General features: G+C 38.4%; 4 protein-coding genes across 4 annotated transcripts; 2 read left to right on the forward strand and 2 right to left on the reverse strand.

Annotated features, from left to right (window-relative positions):
- Nucleotides 1-1033: 1033 nt before the first annotated feature.
- Nucleotides 1034-4505, reverse strand: LOC103441815 (uncharacterized). Its single transcript, XM_008380525.4, has 5 exons — nucleotides 4229-4505; nucleotides 2381-2580; nucleotides 1701-1802; nucleotides 1464-1515; nucleotides 1034-1365 (listed from the first exon to the last, which is right to left on the reverse strand). Exons 1-5 carry the CDS (start codon nucleotides 4317-4319, stop codon nucleotides 1253-1255), a joined length of 558 nt encoding a protein of 185 aa, XP_008378747.1. The 5' UTR covers nucleotides 4320-4505; the 3' UTR covers nucleotides 1034-1252.
- Nucleotides 4506-6390: 1885 nt separating this feature from the next.
- LOC103441814 (uncharacterized) lies at nucleotides 6391-9064 on the forward strand. The gene is made up of 4 exons (XM_070826417.1): nucleotides 6391-6424; nucleotides 6586-6804; nucleotides 8032-8335; nucleotides 8433-9064. The coding sequence occupies exons 1-4, from the start codon at nucleotides 6391-6393 to the stop codon at nucleotides 8971-8973; spliced, it is 1098 nt and encodes a 365-aa protein (XP_070682518.1). The 3' UTR covers nucleotides 8974-9064.
- A 677-nt stretch (nucleotides 9065-9741) lies between these two features.
- On the reverse strand, nucleotides 9742-12876 carry LOC103441813 (MICOS complex subunit MIC10). Its single transcript, XM_008380523.4, has 3 exons — nucleotides 12564-12876; nucleotides 10917-11083; nucleotides 9742-9989 (listed from the first exon to the last, which is right to left on the reverse strand). Exons 1-3 carry the CDS (start codon nucleotides 12694-12696, stop codon nucleotides 9975-9977), a joined length of 315 nt encoding a protein of 104 aa, XP_008378745.1. The 5' UTR covers nucleotides 12697-12876; the 3' UTR covers nucleotides 9742-9974.
- A 4269-nt stretch (nucleotides 12877-17145) lies between these two features.
- LOC103441812 (patellin-3-like) lies at nucleotides 17146-19722 on the forward strand. Its single transcript, XM_008380522.4, has 4 exons — nucleotides 17146-18436; nucleotides 18574-18698; nucleotides 18814-18964; nucleotides 19097-19722. The coding sequence occupies exons 1-4, from the start codon at nucleotides 17429-17431 to the stop codon at nucleotides 19358-19360; spliced, it is 1548 nt and encodes a 515-aa protein (XP_008378744.3). The 5' UTR covers nucleotides 17146-17428; the 3' UTR covers nucleotides 19361-19722.
- The last annotated feature ends 3576 nt before the right edge of the window (nucleotides 19723-23298 follow it).

A 23298-nucleotide genomic window follows, 5' to 3' on the forward strand; every position in this document is an offset into this window, starting at 1 on the left:
ATCTATGAATTGAGACTTTCAAAATAGACGATTGTGATTGTTGAACTTCGATGTAGAGTTGGTCCTACAAAATAGATAATTTGGTTTTACTTTTACTTTTTATTTTTTTGTACACCAATTCTATGAGCATTTCTTCATCTCCACTTTCTAAAATATATTTCCCATATATCTCAAGTACAAAAATGTAAATTAAAAACGATTAATTACTAAAGGAGTCCTTAATTATATATAAAAGTGTGACTTGGTGATTATTATACGGAAATGAGATATGCTTAGTAATTGAAATTCAACCCACATAAGATTTGAATTTAATTCGAACAAGCGAGTGCCGACACAAATTTGGAATTTAGATGCGACATTCTTACTTGGTTCGACATGGTCCAGCGAGATAATCATTTATAAGGACTTGTCATACGAGCATCTCTACCCGTTCATGCGTCGGTGTATCAGTTTTATGCCTTTTTTTGTTTTTTTGTTAAATTAATTACCGATGGAATTTAAACTAATATATCGTTATGCAAGAACTCAACAATTTTTCATCATTTATTAAAAAACCACTTTGCAGTTTTGTGCGTCAAACGTAAAATCATTACTCGTCTTAACGTATGTGTCCAATGTAGAATCATTACTCGTCTTAACGTGTCGGCATATCAGGTAATGTGATCAAATAGTTATACCTATAAAGCAATGTCATTGTCACAGTAATTTCCAGTTGGAATACAGCGAGTTATGCTTACCCTAAACCCTAGACCCTACATTCCCTAAAAAGCATGTGAACGTCAAAATATTCAAGAGACCCGCTTTGGATCTCTATGTCTGAATTCGGCGGACCTAAAAATCGAAACCATTCATTTTGAATTCTACAACCCTCGAGTAGCCCATCCAACTGACCCACCTCATGCAAACCAAGGGTTTAAATCTCCCTTACTTTGAATGGTACAGATCTCTGGGCTAGCTAGCTCCAGACTTGGAGATGCGCAGAGGATCTCGATTTGTATTCGACCCTCGGTGAACCACTTGGGAGCATATGCTATAGACATCAGTAGGTACGTGTTCTGATTTCATGTGTAAATCACAGTAATTCGGCATGAAATAGTTAAAAAATACAACTGAAACTACACTGAAATATATAGGTGGCTCCCTTGTACAATCCTATATTTCAATGAGGTTTTCGACCCCAAATAACAAAAAGTAAAATCCAGCTCCGTCCCAGTTTTTTCCGTGTGATTAAAAATTTCCATGGCGGCACAGTTCAGGAACCTCCATGGCGGCGATAGAGTACAGACCGATAAATGGCAGCAACGTGGAAGAAGACGATGAGCACTATGAAGAAATCGTCCAGGAGACCAGCTATACCAAATATTGCTACAAGAACACTCAAAACAAAGATTACGTATTAATAGTGCCACTTACTAGAACAACTCCACAAGAAAATTCAACCAGCTTGAAAGCATAAAAAGCACCTTCCGGGATGAAGTCAAAAGGGCTGAATAGGTACGCAGCACCCATTATCATCTGTATACAAAATTTCCAAAAAGGTCAGAACTTCTTAACGAACATACAGTATACAATATCCTTCAGATTAAAGATGAGATAAGTTCTCGCAGAATGTTATTTCCAACCATACAAACTGCATTAACAGCTGCATGAGAAAGCAAAATATACGAGAAGTGATAGCATACTTGTGTCAATTACTTAACTGAAATCCAGACACGAGCCCTTATAACAAGGGGAAGAGATCTATCAGGATTAATTAGTTCTCGCAGCAGCCTCCGCAGGAGAAAAGGAAGGTCCTGCCCTCTCTGTTGACAAGATTATTGAAATTTATAGAAACAGATTAGAAATGCAGGACATAAAGATCTAATATTAGAAATGCAGGACATAACAATCTAATATTCTCAATCAACTATGTATTCTTTTCATGCAGTTAAGTACAGAAACTGCAAATATTTTTCAACAAAAAACATATCTGTGCATGCGCTGGTGCGTGTGTGAGTGTGTGGGTGGGTGTGTGTTGGGGGGGGGGGGGGTGTGGGTGTGCGTGTGTGTGCGTGCATGTAGCTCTCACTACTCATTGTATTTCAATAATTCAACTGTCTAAATTTTCAGTCTTCCCTCAAAGATCATCCTAACAAAATATCACTGAAATCCGAAACTGTTTGACTACTAAGTGGAAGGTTCGTCACTTTCGTGTTTTCTGGATGTACCATGTTTGTCTATTTTCTTGACTCGAATTAGATGGCTAAACGGTCGGATTTGTCTCATATTTTGGGAAGATGACCTTTGAATGAAGAACTCAAAAATAGACTGTTCAGATTATTGATATAAAATATGGACCAGGCCCCACAAGGTTATTTGATGGATACACAGATTCATTTACCTGAATAAGACTTCTGGAATGACCTCCAAAAACACGATTGTACCTTTCTATCTTGCCTAAAATCTCCGCAACCTCTGGCCTATCAAGCTGCCTTGAAGAAGCCCTACTTGGAACCAACAAAGTGATGGGACGACGGCATAGCGGGCATTTACAAGGGCGAACTGTTGATCCATGATCCCAAACAAGCATAATACAATTTCCTGAAGAAAGGGAGCCAACGATGCATTATTAGCTATTACTTTTTTTTTTTAATGACTACTCAATTTGGAGTTCAAGCCTTGTAGATTACATGTAATGGAATCTGATACTTGCATGTTCGTATATAGTAAGAGTCCTGCTAAGTCTATTATACACTCACAATGTTACACTTGATCCGTTATCTTACACAGTATGCAGTGTATACTAAATAGAACATCACACCCATTCAGTTTAGGTAATATAACAACAGTCGTACAAAAAGTATGGAAAAATATTCTCAAGTAAGCATGTTGGGGACTTTGTAACCACTTTGTGTATCCATAGTCTGTATAATCTATTCAAACAAAACAATTCCAAGCAGAGATCACTTTTACGTACAATAGAAGCAGTAAACTTGTCAAACAAAAAAAATCCTTACGGTGTGCATGGAAGAGGGAATTTTTAAGTTCCATGTAATTTTCGTTCAGAATGCGCTACAAAAATTACATAGAGGGACTTGAAAATCACTAGATGCAATACATTTGAAAGTACACTTGAGAGAACTTTCAAATTACTCCTTGAAAGGTGTCATTTGCAGGTGTTTTAGTAGTAGCTTTAAAGTGCTTGAGTAGTTCATTGATAGCGTTCTTGTGATGCATTTTAACAATTGAGTCTAAATTCCCTTGACACTTTGAATGTCTCTCATCCAAACATAAGGTTAAATCCTCAGCGCGGGTGATGTTCTATAACTCGACCCAGCTCAAAACAGCATTAGACCTCTATATGAATGCATGAATGAGTTAAGGCACTGTATCATCAAGTTCAAAACATGATAATTTATATATATAAATATACATAGGCACCATGGGCATCCACGATTTATAACCAGACCTGGAATTGCGCTTGGAAAAACTGGCTATATCAGATTATAGATAATAGGCACTATGGGTACCCGCGGATTTATAACTAGACTCGGAATTGCCCTAATCAAGAATATCAAGTCCATTCTACTTGGAATGAAACGGACACTGGCAGTGGCGCCGGGATTTTTTATTTCCTTTGCCACATTTTTATGATGCAAGTCTTGGAAACCTCCACAAACGTGTTCTTCCTATCACAGAACTCTGCAGAGTACAATTACATGTAGACAATGACATTCTGTCTTGACTTGTCTACATATCAATAAGAACAAGAGACTAACGGTATCAAATGAAAATGACTATTATCGAATGTCTACTGCGGTTTCTCGAAGAACTCCATCTTCGGCCCTCTTCTTTGTTTTCACCAAACTTTTACGTTAGCATAGCTAAGCTAAAGACTTGTTTCAGCGAAAACGTCATAGATTGCTCGAAATAAACACCCAGTTTGGATTTGGATTACAAGTCCCTTCGCTCTAAAGAGCAAATGACATCGAAAGCCCGCCGCTACTAAAATCTTCTGAGTAATCAATCAAGTCTTTCAACACACCATCAATCAATCGTATCAAAACACGAACAAAGGCATGCTTGAGACAAATCACAAACACAAACAGTTTGAATGGAGAAATTGAAGACAAATTGGGTTTAGGGTTCTATCGATTGCACCAAACCAATACCAAAATTGGTTGACCGACCGAAATGCAATTGTGTAAGCGAAGAAATAAGAACGAGAGAGAGGGAGGAAGAAAGGTACCGCAAAACCAGTGAGAGCAATTGGCCTGACAAGGAGTGTCGAAGTTGCCATGGCACACCGAACACAGATCGCCGCCTGGAGGGCCGTCCATTCCGATCTCCCCTTCGCTTACCCCGCCGTTACTTCATTCCTTGGAAGAAATTCTGAAACCCCCTTAACCATGACGTGCCACACAAATGGATCGCCACGTGTCGCTACCCAGGACCCGGAGTAACTGTAATCGTCACATTATTACACACGGATTGGTTCGGAAATAAGGTTTTCTGATTTTTTAATCGGATCAAAAGTTTTACAGTGAACATTTTTTATATTTGAAATTTTCGGAATCAGAGAATATTTCGAAATGAGGTGAACGAACTTCACACGAGCGTAAAATTATTTTAAAAATCTATATAATTATTAAAAAAAAAAAAACAAGTGAGACTTTGCCATACTAATGTGGTGTATGTTAAAGACTTTCTTATGTTTAAGTTAGATTTAAACGTAGGAAATGAATCACAAACTATGAGTTTTTTTGGCTAAGGAACAATTGTCTTATCATGAAAATGAACGTGACTTTACATAGTCTAACATGAGCTTGAGGATGATTTATTAAGGCATGCATGACGCTCTTTAAGCGGTTGGTTGACACCCTATATTATCTATTTATTTAGTCAACAACGACTGATAACGAGAGATATAATGAGGAGCACCATTTAAGAACGACCCTTAACAGCACAAGTGATCATGACCTATGCATGGGGCTATGATTATAGTAAACATTATCTTTTGAAGATCTTCCTAGATCTTGCTTTATCAACCCTTCTGAACTGATCCCACACGCGGAATCCTCTTTGAGCCTTACTCGGCCTGCTAATCCCTAAACCCAAATTTGTTGAGCGGAGATGGCCCAAATCTTCAACTTGATCTAAGTTTTTGCAAAATTTAATTGGAATATTGTTACTAGCTACTTATGGTGTGTATAATCTGTTAAACCAACTGGGGATTGAAGATTTCCTAGACGAGCCTTAAATCAAGGTGATTGAAGATCATTCCAAATTGGAGCCGCTAAAGAGTGTATAAAATGGTGTTTGGACTCACGCAGATATCCAAACACATCATTTTATACCATCGTTATTCAAGCATTTTTTTCCTTAGGTTTTAGTTCAACCTAAGTCGTTCTTATTTTTCTGCTGTAGTTCGTTTCAAGTTGTTTCGTTTCCAGCACTTTGATTTCCTATTAACTAGTCTTAATTCATTTGTATAATTTGTCCAAAATAAATGAGATTGTTTGGCTCTTTATACGTAATGAGTCATTCATTTTTAAATGATGATGTGACATTATTTTATTATAAAAAATATCACAATCAGAATGGTTCATCCATTTAATACTAATCTAAAAATCATCTCTTGAAAAATCTATTCGATTTGGAGACCATTTAGTGATTTGTTTGAGTAAAACAAATTGAGTCTTGAAGTTGTCTTTCCGTAATTACTAGTTTACTTCCTTGTTTTGCTTCCGTGCTTAAATGACCAATATGGAATTAGTTTCACGTATAACCCATTACAAGTAATGATAGGAAGATTAAATGTGTAAACAAAATTTTATAAATTAAATGACATAAAAGTTGATGATTGGATTATTACTTAAATGTTGATTAACATGTTTATTTTTTATTGGTGACACATCATTTAGTTTGCAAATTTAGTCTATCTAATATTACTCCCCATTATATGGTGGTCTCATGTAAAGCAAAGAAATTTGACAAAATCAAATATAACTTATATTAACCACGAGCTGGTGGTCCAGTGATAAACTGCGGATTGCGAGGCTTCCTTCAATTTAAAAATTTGAGGTATCGGGTTCGAAACTCGTTGTTGGTGTGGAAATCAGACTTATACCCAAAGGAAGGCTGAAATGCTTCCATAAGTCTTCCCGATCCTTAAAAGGGACGGATAACCGTGGCTGAAATGCCTTTTGAAATGATTTGTTGATGACCCAAAATCTCGACAATATCAATGTTACTACTTATTAATAAGGGAGGCAGATTGTCTGCCATCCGGGTGTCCTTCCATCCTCTCTTATTTTGTGCGGTCACAGTTAAGTCACGTTAATATCAATGTTACAACTTATAAAATGTTGACGTGATTCAATCGTGACCACACAAATAAGAGAGAATGAAATGGAGGGAGACAATCTGCCTCCATTAGTAAGTGGTCGAAGGGCCGGAGTATGAAATCCTACCTAACAGCTTAAGGTAGGTCCCCCACTAGAAGCAGGGAAATTAATTTTGCGGCGTACGTTGGTTTGAAGAAACAAAGATCAAACACAAGAGGAAGAAGTGTCGTGGAGCCAAACAACAACTGGAAGTGTTGAGGAAGGAAGAAAGATGAAAGATATGAATTGGCTGTTATACTCAACTGGAAGTGGGAGGCTGCCAACGCCACAGCCGTCGTCGGCGGCTTCAATGTTTCTCAGAAGCAAAACAAAAACAAGAAGCAGCAGCCTAAATCATCGATTCGATTTCCTCTCAACATTTTCTGCTTCTCCTCTGCGCGCCGCTGCCTTCTCCTCCTCCTCCTCCTCCTCCTCCTCAGTACGTTCTTATTTTCTTTCCTACTTTTACTTTACACTTGTTTCTTCTTCTAATTAGATGAAGATGGAGGTACTTTGAATTAGTTTGGAATGCTATCATAAAAATTAGATGGGAGGACTTCGAAAATTACTAGTTGCTATACTTTTGAAGACACCTTTCAAGGTTTAATTCCAAAAGTTTAGTGCATTTGGAGAGTGTTTTAGTGGTATTTAAGTAGCTCACGGTTAGAGTTTTTTAGTGCAATTTAGGACTCATTTGGAAATGATTTTAAAATAATTAAATAAAAATAAAGTGAATCTTAGAAAATCACTTAAAGTGATTTATGCTAGAAGCGCAGTTATGTGCTTCATCTATAAAGCATTTCAAGTGTTTTTGTAACCCAAAATCATTTTTCATAAAAATATTTATCCTATAATACTTCCAAATGAGCCCTTAAGTTTTAAGTAAGGTTCTAAAAGACGTTAGGTGCTAATCAGATGAAGGGTTGAGATCTAGCGCCTAGGTGGCTAGGCGGGCGCCTAGGCGGACTAGCCGGATTTAAGTAAATCCATTATATTTCGTGTAAATAATTATTTGTTTATACTTAAAATATATATAATTTCATCATAAACTACAAAATAGAATGATATATATATATATTATGAATGATTGGAACATAATGAAAATATGAGGAACAAGCATATAATGTGTGTTCATTTTACTATTAAGTAAGTCTCTTACCATTTATTGAAAAAAATAAAATACATAATGAAAGTTATCTATTTTCTGTCTAAGTGAGTAGCAACCTAAGTGGGTGCCTAGGTGGGTTTGGGCGGATTAGGCAGGTGCCTAGGCGGTTTAGGCGAATGCCTCATCAGGTCTAGGCGCTTTTTCTTAATTTTCAAACACTTAGACATTAATCGGGACAATGGTCATCTGCCTAGCGCCTAGGCAAGGCATAGATGGCGCTAGGAGGGGATTTTTAGAATTGTGGTTTTAAGAGAGCATAGCAGACTAAAGTTGTTGGGACTTGGAAAGTCCCTCGTCCAAAGATGGGAACTAAATTAAATCTACAAGAGGGTTAAGGTGTCATTAATAAAAATAAAACTCTTCACTTTTGATTCTCTACATGCATCTTCATCATATGATTGCCAGGACAGCACAATGGCAGCCTGCTGCAGTTAGCTATTTGATTTTCTGTGCTGCTGTGCGTGTTGTTCTACCTTGACTGTAAAGTGTAAACCTCAGTTTATGTTCAGACGCAACGCAGCGCAAGTCGTCGGAGGTCAGCTGCAGCGAGTACAGGCACAAGAGTTGCTTGTAGCCTACTAAAAGCGGAAGACAGCGTAAATGACGACGAAACATGTGAGCTGGTCAGTGGATTTGAAGTTTCAGTTGACGGCGAGGGTGTTGACGGTACCATCAACGCTTATCTCTTCAAGGCAGTCAAAAACAACAACGGAATTGGGATACTTCTCTTGTCTGACATCTTTGGCTTCGAAGATTCATCCACCAGAGAGTTTGCATATCGCATTGCCTGCAGCGGTTACAAGTAACATATATTCTTAACTTTCAACTGCCATCACTATATCTCTGCATAATGAAGTAGTGTCTCAAATTTCTTTGTTTATATATACAACAATATGCAGCGTTTTACTTCCGGACCTGTTTCGCGGAGATCCATGGACAAGGGACCGCCCGAAGATTGATTTTGAGAAGTGGATTGCTAACCAAGAAGCTCAAAGGGTTGCGAAAGACATCGCCGCGTGTGCAAAATGGATGGTTGATGAGTTTGCGGCTGCAGGGATCTCAAACAAGCTTGGCTTGATAGGGTTCTGCTACGGAGGTGGCAAAGTGATTGAGGTGCTGGCGCAGGACCAGGGCGCTTATTTCGGGATTGGGGTCTCCTTCTACGGAACAAGGATGAACGACACATCTGTAGCTTCGAATGTGAAGGTTCCCGTATTGTTTATTACGGGGGACAACGACCCGCTGTGTCGTGTGAGCGTGGTAGAAAGTATTGAGAAAACCATCGGCAGGGGATCGAGGGTGGTGAGTTTCAAGGGAAGAGGTCATGGCTTTGCGCACCGACCTCAGTCGTTTGAAGAAGATGAAGATGCAGAGAAAGCTTTCACTTTGATGAGAAATTGGCTACATGATGGCTTGCTTGCAAATGCAAATGCAGGTTAATTACATACTGCTTAATCAAGTATAAATCCTTCATTACTGTATCTGTCTAATTAATCACAAGATTATATATGGTTTATTAACTCCGTCTTAATCTTTGTTTTACATCTCATTCCTAATTCTTCATTAATTTCCTAGTGTAAACCTTCCACATAAACTCTGTCAATCTGGAGATGAGATTGGCGAAAAATTGGCGCAAAGGTAACACTAGGTAGCATATTCACATGGTGTTAAGAGTTAAAACAGAAACGAGTCTATAATTCGCGGGATTCTACTCGATCGGGCTTCCCCAATTTTCCTACAGAGATTTGGCATGGGCCATAAACTACATGGTTCAACATTTGCTTATGCATTTCTTGTTGCTCGGAACACGGTGCAGCCCGAAACTGTTGTCACCAAGTTACACAAGAACCTGAATCGATTTCCACGGAAAACAGCCTCGCAAGAACAGTCACGCGAGGTGAGCAAATAGCGTGGTAAATGATAGGCAGATGGTTCGACTGAAAGGCACAAAGCATGTCGTCTCACCAAGGGTTACAACCAACAGGAGGGTCTTCAACCAATAACATGTTACTGATTTCAGTCTTCCGAAACCCTCGACATTTTCATATGAATCCATGTTTTCTTATGAACAAATACCAAAGCAGAATACTAATGAAGTGTTCAGCATCGCCAAGCACAACTACTAGGATTATCAGAAAACGACGATGCACATAATACATACTTACTGATGAGTTTCCTTCCGTTTAGTCATCAAAGACACCAAACCCGCAATCGCAATTATTTTTTCCTTCCACAAACTAAGTTTGATAGAGTGACAGCATTACAGAACAAAGGGCAATAAATTTGTATTAAGCCTGAAGTGGATCAGGTGATATCTTTATCAATCAAAAACAGTATTCGTACCACATGTTCAAATCCATAGCAGGCATAAGCGTGACCGACCGTCAAAAAACCTCCAATTTGAATCCCAAAATTGTGGGTTAACTTGACTTTGCATAAACTCAATCTTGTCCGTCCTGAAAATAACAGTAAAAACGGCATCAAATAACTTCCATGCACAATTCATCCCTTCAGTAATTAACTTATGTTCATCCTCACACAGAAAACAAACCCAAAAATTTAAATTAGTTTCAAATAAATCAACATGCCGAAATCATACACTAGATTCAATGGATTGAAATTTTCACCACAATAAAAGTCGTTTTCATCAACCTGCTAAAAGCCTAAAATCATACACTCTCCTGCAAAATGAGTATGAACCAAGAGATGAACCTACATCATTTATCACAAAAGTGCAAAGAAAAATCCTCCGGATGACAAGGTCGTCGCACATTAGAGCTTTAGTTTTCAAACAATTAAAAAGTTGAAAATAATTATAGGATTTGAGGCTTAAAAGGACAGTTTTGGATGCTTCATTCAAATCGGTCTTTCTGTTCGGTTCATGAAGGAAAGAATTAGAAATTCACTGCAAGATGTTCGGTAGGCGCAAAAGGAAACCAATGGAATGAGGTGCAAATAGGTTTTCCAGAGCTACACATATTGAAGCTTATGAGCTCTAGGTCTCCTACGTACAAACTACAGGAACCTCAAAAAGCTGCATCCTCAACCCAGGCAAGCACCTCATCATCCAGTTTTGGTGAGGAAGCTTGAGCCCACGTGTTGAGAACTGAGTGAGATAACATCAACAAGATGAGTAGAGGCTCATGAGTAGATGGAGGTGCCCTCCTCCAGTCGTGTTTTCTTTTTTCCTTTTTACTTTTCTTAAAGATTAGTGAGTGTAGATGTTTTGGTTTTTGAGTTTTATTACTATGTATGAAAAGACAGCCTTGCCTATCAATTGTTAGTTTGAGTTATCTTCCGTTAAAAAGGGATGTTGGTGGAATAAATCAATGTTGTGGGGGTACCGAGTGGAATAAATCAACATCAGAAGAAATCAAATCTACCTGAGGAGCAGGATTCTCAACAATCTTAGGAGCAGGATTCTCAACCATCTTAGGAGCAGCCGACTTTGCTGGAGATCCCTCAAACAAACGAGAGCACTCTGTGTATGCAGATCCAATGCCCAATCCAGCACCAAAAGCTACAGAAGCCCAACGAGACACAGGACTTCCTAGTAGGACACAACAAAGATACATTTATTAATTCAAGATTACTAATTTTGAGAGATTTAAAACATTTATTTACAGTTCAAATAAATGAAAGACATTGGTCACATGCTAATGATAATTAGATACAGCATCCAATGAACTGAATAACCTCAAAAGGGCTATAGAAAATGTAGAATATATTGTTACTTATGTTTTTATGCCTTTGAAAGTCAAATCATACCCTTGTCTTCTTAAGAATTGTGATACATATTACATAGACTTGGACAAGAATATTAGATGAAGGTACATGTGCATGTGTTCAATTATTCTGTTTTTATAAGATTACCAATGACATCGGAGCGTCTAGTTTCATTTTATCATGGTCAGGTCCTGTCACAGGAATATGGCAGGGCAATTAGTTGCATCTACCAAATTACTGGTATGATGTCTTTCAAGGTATTAGACAGGCTCTAAGTCAATTTCCATTAGAAGCCACTAAACATTGCTATACAGTCTGCTTGGTTTCAAAAGGAAATTATTTTGCAACGATAAAAGCAACTTGACCGACCTACTAATATCCTGAACTAAACTAAGAATTGCTAGAGATAGGATAAATGGGGACGGTAGATATCATACTCAATATATTTTCAGGCTGGGCAATGACTATCCAGCCTGGTTGCATTTAGTGTCCGCTTCAATGGTTGACACTTTATTAAAGGGAAAAAAGATAGCCTTGTGAAAAAAATTTCCTTTCATAATCACCCAATACCCTGAGGAATGGTAATAAACCAAATTAAAGCCACTAAAACACGAACACCTAACCCAAATCTTCTTCTCTTTGATCAATGAATAAAAGAAAGCAGCAACATTACTTTGACATTAGCAGCCAATGAATCATAATTTACATCACATTTCATGTTATCCAATTAATCAGTAAGCTCTATTCTACATAGAACAACATTGAGAAACATATAAAGTCGAACCGAAGAAAATAGCTGGAAATCCTAACCCTCCATTTGTCTGATGTCACAAAATACAGGAACATAAATGCATTTATTCGGTCCAGAAAAGTAGTAGAATCGCTCGAGTTCATTGGGCATAGCCAGTTTGTACATATATATACATGTAAGTATGCCTACGAACGCAATTTAAGGTTCCATGTAGGTCAATTCAATTAAGTAAATATGGGGTGTTCGTGTTCGAAATAATTTTGGGCATATTCCAAATTGCAGTGAAAAAGATTTCGCTTAATCATTCCAGCTAAACCCATCAATCATCATCCTACCAACTAACTAATCTTCCAATTATTTGCACATATATACACACACATGCATACATATATATTGATATAGATATATAGATATATAGATATATATATATATATGTATACATATATATCTATATATATATATATGGAAATTGTCTTGGAAATTGCAAAGAAGCAAAACGGAGAACCGAGAGAAATAAAGGGAAGGAAATGGGGAGAAGAGGAAGAGAACTGACTGAACAAAAGGAGACCGCCAAAGGCACCACCCAAGGAGGAGTAGACGAAGCGGCGGACGGTCAGATCGAGACAGGCGTCCCATTTGGCGTTCACGTCGTACGGCGGTGGGATGATTTCTTTGTTGTCCGCCATTGTAGCCACCTGAATTTTCTGCTTTGATTCTTTTCTTCTCTCTCTTCCTTCTCCTCCTCTTGCTTTCCGCCTTGGTTTTGAGATTTTGTGTGATTTGGTCGGGGCTGTGTCCGTCGTCCGTTTAGGTTTCACGCTGCATCCTTTTTGGGCTTTGGTTGCATAAGTACATGGGCCACTTCAAGCTCTTTTGGGTTCAAAAGAATTCGTTTAGAAGAATCATTAGATATGTACTTCTTGTGGAAAGCACTTAAAGTATTTTTTTAAGATTCACTTGAATTTTTACTAAGAATTGGTTCAAAAAAAATTTACACCAAAAACACTTTCAATTATTGTAAAAGCATTTCCAAACGAGTCCAAAGTTACTGAGCCCCAACAAAATTTCGCATCGTCTTTGTCGGAAATTTTGAATTCTTGAATTGTTGAAGCAATTTTCAAAACTTAGAAATCCCTATTTTCATAGCCATCCATTAAGAATCTATGGAATTGGAATCAGATTTGAAATATTGTTGAATTTGTAGAATTGGATCGGATGGAATTGGGTTTGTAAAGTTACTAAAGTTTTATGTAAGTGGATTTGTTGAGTTTTCTTTGTTCTTTTTCATTCAAGTTAAATTTTGTTGATATACATGGAACCATTTTCTCTGATTTATTTTATTTTTTATCAATAATACTTTGGTTAAGTGTAACGTGAAGTGTGTAAGTTAATAAGTCTAACTACTATTAGATTTAATTTAATGATTTCTATAAAAAGTCGTCACAAGTCCTCAAATGAAAATCTTACGTTAGCATCGTTGTATTTTTTTCAAACAATAAAATATGTGTTAAAATGTTATTAAACTAAAATCAAAATATAAGTGTTATGATTTTACTCGACGTCGTCTTCTTGCACAGAGAAAAGTAACAGGAAAAGGTAACTAGCAATATTTCATTCACGACTTCCTCCGTTTACAATCTCATTATTTATACATGTTGCACTGATTTCTAACTAACCAACCCTCCTTTCACCCAATTCCCAACTAATTCCCATTAATTCTCAACTAATCTTGCCACCTGAGACTCCTAACAATTACCCCCCTTGAAACCAAGCTTACATTTCACAACTCCAAAAGAAAAAATTTAGCAAAGAATTCAAAGATGAACTATTTCTGGAAACTTTAATCTCAACTCATGATAATTCTCCCAAGTTGCATCATCCTTTGAGTAGTTCTGTCATTGGACCAATGCTTCTATAGTTGCAGTATTGCCCTTCTTCACCATTCGCCTAGCTAGGATGGCAACAGGTACCTCTTGTAATATGCCATTGTCTGTGAGAACAGGTAAAGCAATTGTGGTTTGCACATTTTCTCCCAAATGCTTCTTTAAGCATGATACATAGAATACAGGGTGTAACTTAAAATGGTTTGCACATTTCCTTAGGCAAGGTCGAAATATGTCATTCATGAGACATTGGAAGATGGCTGGAGCATTTGTAAGACCAAAGGGCATGACCAAAAATTCATTATGGCCATCATGTATTCTAAAGGCTGTTTGCTTCACATCTTGAGGGTGCATTCTTATTTGGTGATAACCTGCCCTTAAATCTAACTTTGAGAAAAATTGTGCACCAAATAACACATCAAGCAGTTCATCAATACGAGGAATAGGGAACTTATCTTTGACTGTGATATTATTAAGCCCTCTATAATCCATGCACATCCTCCATGTCCCCTTATTCTTTCGAACTAGGATCACAGGAGAAGAATAAGGGCTATTACTTACCCTTATGAACCCAACTGCTAAAAGTTCCCTCACACACATTTCAATTTCAGTTTTTTGCACAGGACCATACTTATAGGGCCTGCTATTTGGTGGAACACTGCCCTCTACCAAAGGAATTATGTGGTCTTGACTTCGATGAGGAGGAAGAGCACTTGGTGTTAGAAATATGCCTTCAAACTTTGCCAACAATTCATTCAATTCTAGTTGCTGTTGATCTGTGAGATTCTTAGAAATAGAGTTGGCAATATGTGATGCCATGTGCTGCACATTGGGTTTAATTTCCAATTGATAAAGTACTGCACCTACAGTGGTTTCTTGTTGTAACAATTTTTGCATTTGTAAAGCTGAGATATCCTCAAAACTGTTACTAACATTAGCATTACTTGTGATGCAAAAAGTTCTGGAATCCCTGGGAAATTGCATGGACAGCTTATCAAAGTCCTAAAGAACAGAACCAATGTTCGCAGCCATTGGATCCCTAATACAATGTCACACCCCCCCCCAAAGGAATAGCATACAAATCTGTAATGAACTAGAATTCCTGAATCTTAACAAAAACATGAGCTAAAGTGCCTTTAATAGCTACCTTGCCTCCATCAGCAATCTTCACATTAAACAAGTGCTTAGTATCCAATTATTTTCATAGCCTTTTTACCAATCCCACATCCACAAAGTTATGGGAACTACCATAATCAATTAGTATAGTGGCTGGACAATTCTTGATCGAACCACAGACTTTCATAGTATTGATGAAAGGGGGGCAAGAGTACCAAATAATGCACAGGCAATTATTTCAAGTTCTTCAGTTTCTAACTTTTCATTCTCATCACCTATAGTATCTTGCACATCAATTAACAACAATTGCTTCTTCTCACAAGTATGACCCCTAACATATTTCTCCTTACAATGAAAACAAAGACCATTTCTTCGACAATGATCTACTTCCTCAGGTGTCAATCCTCCTAATATTACTAGGTTTCATCCGAGTCTCAGATGGTGCATTAGAATTGACAGATTGCAGTGGATATTGAAAATTGGGTTGAATTGAAAGGGTTTTAGAAAGAGTTTTCACCTTAAGATTTGCAATCTTAGCATCCAACTGCTGAGCAAAAGCAGTAGCTTCCAGCACATCTCGAGGCCTTAAAATCTTCACATTGTGTCGTAGCTCTAGTTTCAAGCCTCCCACAAAGCACGATTTCAACAGTGCAGGACTGATGTCCCTCGTCCAATTAGCCAGTTGCCGGAATTCTATCACATAATCCCTCAAAGTCCCTGTCTGCTTCAAATTAACCAAACTTTCTGCAGAATCATCCAACTCTGAAGGACCAAATTCCTGGCATAAGACCCGTGTGAAATCATGCCAATCTGAGTAGTTTTCCAAACACCTCGCTCATTTGAACCACTACAGTGCATCTTTTTCCATGTGAAAGGATGCCATCTTGACTTTCTTGGATTCTTCGATATTGAAAAAGTCGAAGTAGTGCTTCGCCTTGTAAACCCACTCCATTGGATCATCAGACTCATTGAATCTTGGACAATCCATCTTCAAAAATGGAGGTCGAGAGAGACAGGGTCGTCTCTGACATTTTGGGGGCCATGTGTGGATTTAATAAAAAGACCCTCCTTATTTAAAAAAAAAAAATGTTGTTGGACAATATATCCATACAAAGCTCAACAATCAATATCCAAACTTAATTGAAATCAGCATCCCACTTACTAATTGAATAATCTCCAAAATAAAGTCATGATTTGGGTTCATCTTTAAAAAAAATGGAGCACAGCTGAAATAGAGATATGAAAATACATTTGTATTTGTGGAAAAAAGTAATACACAAGTTAGTTTTTTATTGCTTAATAGAAAAGTGGAAGAAAGTTGTACACAAGTTTTTCATTATTAAAAATAAGAAGAAAATTAATATATTTAGTTCAAGCTTCGCTTAACCAAGTGTAATGATAATGATTTTTCTTTTCCGCTTAAAACTTTTTTTATTAGAAATTTATACTAATGTGTAATATAAGGGAGGATCAAAAAATTTGGGGCCCCTAAAAAATTCGGGGCCATGTGCCACTGCACCTTTTGCACGCCCCCAACACCCCATTTGGAGAGAGATTATTGAAGTTATGCCCTGAATCTTGACGATTGGGGTCAAGGTGCAACCTTTATTGAATCTGGGGATTTCTGTGTGTGTCACCTCAGACGAATCGTCCACAATCCCGCAATTCAATCGCGTCATGATCGATTGCAGCTGTAGCATCATTTGATCCTGATTCGTCTTGAGATTCGACTGAATCGATGGAAACTCCTCATTCGATTTCTTGAATTCGTCGAACTTATCTTCCAAGCTTGATACTTTGGACTCCATAGATTTCCTCGAAGCTTGCCGCGTCATGCAACATAGAAGGATTGAGAGAGCGGAACGACTGGCTCAATACCAATTGTTACGATCTTACTCGACGTCTTCTTCTTGCACAAAGAAAAGTAACAGGAAAAGGTAACTAGCAATATTTCATTCACGACTTCCTCCGTTTACAATCTCACTATTTATACATGTTGTACTAATTTCTAAGTAACCAACCCTCCTTTCACCCAATTCTCAACTAATTCTCGTTAATTCTCAACTAATCTTGCCATCTGTCGGAGACTCCTAAGTAACAATAAGTACTTAAGTATTATCCGGCTTTGTTGGGCGCAGGATTCCATATTGAACTGAGGCAGCCGTCCTGAAGGTGCAACTGACAAAACCAAACAAAACCAAACAAAAACTTAACATTTTTTTTTAATTTTTGGTTAAAGAATATATTTCGTTAGATTAGTAGCCTCATACAAAAACTTAACATTTTTTCAGTGTGAAAGGGTTGCACGTTCCGTTTCTTTTTCTCTCACTTTACTCCTTCCAGTGTCATCAATACATCTTCCTTCTGCTTCTTAACAGTAAGCCCACCAAACTCCTCCTTCCCATTTCCTTCTCCAAAAATGGCCGACGAAATCCCCATACCACCACCACCATCAGACCAAGCGCCGCCGCCAGGGCCTCCTGCCGCTTCCGAGGCTGAATCACAGGCTTTGACGGTAGCAGAGTCTAAAGAAGACGCGCCCCCACCACCACCGCTGCCAGAAGTGGCAGAGTCTGGGAAAGAAGAGGCACTTGCACTACCACCAGTGGCGGCGGCAGCGGTGGAAGAGGCGGATAAAAAGCAGATTCCTCCATCTTTGATTTCGTTCAAGGAGGAGAGTAACGTAGTGGCCGATCTCTCAGATTCAGAGAGGAAAGCTCTTCAAGAACTGAAGCAGCTCGTCCAGGAAGCTCTCAACACTCACCAGTTCACGTCCCCAAAAACTAAACCGCAACCAGCACAGGTTTCCGAATCGGAATCAGAACCAAAACCAACTCATGAACCCAAAATGGAAGAGCAGCCACTGATCGAAGCAGAGGAATTAGCTAAAGAAACAACAGTACCGGGGGTGGAGGCGGCGGAGGAAGTTTCCATTTGGGGAGTCCCTCTTCTCAAGGACGAGAGGAGCGATGTCATTCTTCTCAAGTTCCTGAGGGCGAGGGACTTGAAGGTGAAGGATGCCTTTGTCATGCTCCGCAACACCATTCAATGGCGGAAAGAGTTCGGGATCGGCGCTCTTGTGGAGGAGGATCTCGGTGATGATTTGGAGAAGGTGGTGTTTGTTCATGGGTACGATAGGGACGGTCACCCTGTGTGTTACAATGTGTTCGGGGAGTTTCAGAACAAAGAATTGTACCAAAAAACATTCTCGGATGAGGAAAAGCGAACCAAGTTTCTCCGGTGGCGGGTTCAGTTCTTGGAGAAGGGTATTCAAAAGCTTGATCTCACTCCTGCTGGTATTTCTAGTATTTTTCAGGTCAATGATCTCAAGAATTCACCTGGACCCGCAAAGAAGGAACTTCGATTGGCCACCAAACAGGCCCTTCACTTGCTCCAGGACAATTATCCCGAATTCGTAGCCAAACAGGTGTTACTTAATATACTTGATTGTTTGTTTCTCGATTTGTTATCTCTGCATTTTCGACATCTCTGTGTCGAATGTCGGATGCTGAATGCTGATATTTGTTCGGTTGGTTTGGCCGTGGATAAATCTTGTTAATGAAGGTGTTTATCAATGCTCCTTGGTGGTATCTTGCATTCTACACCATGATCAGTCCGTTCTTGACGCCGAGGACGAAAAGCAAGTTTGTTGTTGCAAGCCCAGCCAAAACCGCAGAAACCCTTTTCAAGTTAGTAGGATTAGTCTCTATCGTCTATCATCTTATGTGCCAAAATTCTCATCCGAAATCAACAACGCTTACTTTCTCATATATGGCTTTGGTTTGTCTTTGGCGTATAATGCAGGTACATCTCTCCTGAGCATGTTCCGATTCAGTATGGTGGCTTGAGTGTCGATTACTGTGACTGCAACCCCGAGTTTACCATTGCGGATCCAGTTGCTGATGTTACAATTAAACCTGCAACAAAACAAACTGTGGAAATCATAATATATGAGGTTTGATTGCGTTCTTTCTGTCTTTTTTCTCTACTTTTATTTGATCCATGAACTGTACATATGCATTGGCCAAGTGCTAAATTATTATCCATGGCTCATCGGTTTAATTCATTCGGAGTTGATAAATTGCAGAAGTGCACCATTGTGTGGGAGCTCCGTGTGGTCGGATGGGAGGTGAGCTATGGGGCTGAGTTTGTGCCCGAGGCCGAAAATGGATACACAATCATCATACAGAAAGCCACAAAGATGAGCCCAACCGATGAACCAGTGGTGAGTAACAGCTTCAAAGTTGGCGAACTGGGTAAAATACTACTCAAGATTGACAACCCAACCTCGAAAAAGAAAAGGCTTCTGTACAGGTTCAAGATCGAACCCCTCGATTACTCAGGAATTTAAATGAGGCTGCAGCACTTTAAACGTATGTTATGCAATGTGCACTTTGGGCAGGCTGCATCATACTTGTTTTTATTCCTTTTAAAAAAAGGGACTAGCTGATGGCTTCGCCGCCGCAGTCCACTTTTCTAAGGGCCGGAAAAACTCGTAGTGGCATTTTATCCTCCCCTGACATCATACTTGTTTATCATCATCCTTTTTGTGTTGTATTTTGTAAATTGGGTTTTCTAGTTACTAAAATTTATTTTTTCCTTGTAATTTTGGGTGGCTTCTATATTCCAGTTTATGTTTTTCTGTTTAGAGTTGAACACTCGGAAACAAAAATTATAATTATATTGGGAAGAAGGCCAAAAAATTTGAGAAAATGTACTGCTTTGGTAATCATTTTGCACAATTTCCTTCTTTTTTTTTAATGGGTTTTCAAGGGATGAGTCTTACGGACTTGGCTACAATACATTCATGTACCGAGTACAATTTCCTATTATCAGTCATATATATGTTGTAATGACATTGGACGACCATATCTGACTGTTAACTGGTGATATAAACAACCACATATGGAAGTTTTACAAGTTGAATCATGAATTCCAAGCCAACATAATACTAACTCTTTATCAAACAAAGCAATAAAAGAAAAAACTCAATTAAGGGATCCATAACAATTAAAAAGAAGACAATGAAAATCTTTATTGGACTGGGATGGAGTTCTCATTCTAATAGACACCCTTCTCATGAATGAATCATTGTCATTAGATGACGATTATGATTAAGTCACGTCAACATCTTATATTGAAAAGAAAACCATTTCTCAAACGAATTTGTTGTTGACAATCTATTGATGGTTTAAGGCATAGCGTGCTCTCTTGCTTGGGCTTCCTCAATGGGAAAATCGTACCGAAAAATTGCTCTATCCAAAGACCAATGATGGAAGACCGGATCAACAATAATTTTCTCCAAGCCAACCATATTCTCTATTAGGAACTTCACATATTGAGTGACACGAGGTTGAGGACGGTACCCTATTATTTCTACCACCTTGAGGTAATTATTCTGGGAGGGGCATTTGTCAGGTATATCTAATTTTTCTCCTTCTCCTACGTTACGCCATCTCGCACTTTGCCATCTCGGCCTTGCTTCAACACAAGTCTCTCCAAGTAAGGACACGCCTTCATGGAAGAAGCTAACCAACAGAGACTCCGGTAATGCCGTGGAACAAATTCTAACTTCAATTGTCTGAGACTTGTTAAGGTAGGAAACGTACGATTCTGAAGGTAGAGATTCTCACAGTAGACAGCTCCATTGGTCTCCAATTCGAGAATCTCTAGTTGAGAAAGACAGCAAGAAAGTTCGTCAAAAGGAAGCGTTAAGGGGGGTATGAGACGATGACCGTAACCCCTTTCTACTGGACAAACGGACATGGATATGTCAACAAGCCAGGTTTATAGAACCACCACGATAATAGAACGAAACAAGGTTCACATCATGAATCTCAATGCTTTTGAGTTCAAGACGAGATTCAATAGCTAGATACTTCAAGGCAACCTTGGGCCGACAACTCTTAGATCAACCAAATTGTTGGTAGTGTAACTCACAGATAGGCGCTCGAGAACGGGACAATTGGATATCAAGTACTCAAGCATTTCTTGAGTCACAGAAACCTTGCAGAGGCTAAAAACTTTGAGAGATTCAAATCCAATACTGTATCGACTTGGATTTTCAGGATGCGAGTGCTCGAGCTTCGACGTACACACTTGTCCAAGACCTAATAGTTTCTCTGGGAATGTATAGTAGTATTCCATCTCAGACCACTCTCTTATTCATTGCAAATTCAATCCATTCATCAATGGAGCTTGTGAAAATATCATCTAACTCAAAGCAAGCTCTCTGAATCGAAAGATGGTTGTGCCTTCATGTTGATCCATCGCACTATTTACCCAATCGACGTAGCTACGGGCTTGTTTTTTTCTTTGTTTTGGTGAGAATGTATGGAGCCGGAGACAAGGGTTAGCATTGAATCCCGAATCAAAGACGAGATTCATAGTGGACGCCCACACATAGCACCATCGCCGAGAAAGGATACTAGTAGATGTTGACAAGAAGTTCATCTGGCAACAAACTGATTCTGTCCCACGAGTTGTAATCACCCTCATTTCTCCCTTTCCTTCCCAATTAGTAGTTTTTTTTTCCTGTCTTGTGGCAGACGTCTCCTTCCCAAGTTGTACACATACCTCTTCTTGAACTGGACAAATTGAGAGGTTGGGCGAATTCTCTTCTTCATTATATTTATTTATCTCACGGTACGGCGGATGTGTTGAGAGCATGTGACAGCGGTTGGAGGTTTATGGTTGATCTCACAATTACCTGAATTCTAACCAAATTTCAGGATTTGTTCAAACAAGGAGGAGAACATATATGATGGAGTTTTGTAAACCCTAATTCTAATATATGTATGTATGTATGTTTGTATGTATATTGTTGATCTACAAAGACAATCATGCAAGGAGAAGGAAACTCAATCATGCATACAAGGAGAAGGAAACTCGGTCATACAAGGAAAAGGAAAACAAATATTATATCTACGTGCATCGAAGAGTTCATATTGGATTGGGACGGAGTTCTTATTCTAAGATGATTGTTTGATTCGCATAGCTTCTTAATGTGGTCGGAATTGGTACTAGAACAAAAAAAGTTTACCAGAACTGAAATATTTAATAAAAATAATTTTGAGGACGCATTCTAATCAAAATAAGAGAGAATGCAAGAGCGCAAGAATGGTTACCTCAATGGAGTAATTCTACTGTTCGTGCAGTGTTAAGTGGTTGGAAAGTCTGTTGAATTTATTATTAAGTCTTTGTCGCAGCAAGACTGCAATATCTTTGGGGGATGGCGGATGATGAAGAGGAGATGATTAGGGGATTTTTTTTTTTTTTGAACAACCGATATTATCTACATTATGGGGATGGTGAAATGGGCTAAGCCTTACAATGTGTTAGCAATAATGTGATTCAATTTCACCTTGGGCGAAAATTGAATCTAAAACCTCTTACTTACCAGTGAAGAGGAACATCATTAAACCGTAGTACTAAGTGGTAAGGTTTTTCTTTTTAATGAGGATTTTAGATTTTTTTTTCTCTCTTGGTTAAGGAGCTTTTAGATTTCAATGACTCGTTCCACTACTATGTTAGTGGTGCCCTCATTTATCATCCGGTTTTTGTCACCAATGGTTCATGAGATTGAGCAAACTCATCATTTTAGTCTCTCATTTTCAAAATCAATCAATGTCGTCCCTGACATTCATTACCGCCTATCAATTTGGTCATTCTGTTTACATTCACTTTTAAAATCAATCAATGTCGTCGCTGACAATCACTACCGCACATCAATGTGTGACCCACAAATCCCATAAAATGGTGACACATGGATTATACAAAATAAGGGTTTTTATCGCAAATGGTCTCTAACATTGATCAAACTCCTTATTTTAGTCCTTGAGTTTCAAAAATAGATAAATTTGGTTCCTAACTTCCATTACCGCACATCAATTTAGTCATTCCGTTAAAATTTCGTCAATATTTTTTGTTAATGTGTTGATATGATCTCACTAATCCATTCATATGGCACCACGTGGATTAACTATAAGAATACAAATCTAATGGCCTGGAACTTGTGTCAAAAATGTGGTGCCATTGATCTACACCCCTATATAATACTATTATATTATATATTATACATATTATTCTGGTAGGATAGGACAAATACAAATCGAGGACCCCAATTACCATATCAAAGACCAAACTTATGGTTATTGGGGGTGTTTTGGCCGAAGATCTTCTAATGTCAAAGTTAGAATTTGAAGGAAAAGTGTTTAGAGAAATTTTGAGAATTTTGTGGATGGTTTTTTTGGGTGTGATTCATAATTTGTTAGCTAATTAATGAATTAA

The sequence above is a fragment of the Malus domestica genome, chromosome 08, assembly GCF_042453785.1.
Source record: "Malus domestica chromosome 08, GDT2T_hap1".
In the NCBI taxonomy this organism is placed as follows: domain Eukaryota; kingdom Viridiplantae; phylum Streptophyta; class Magnoliopsida; order Rosales; family Rosaceae; genus Malus; species Malus domestica.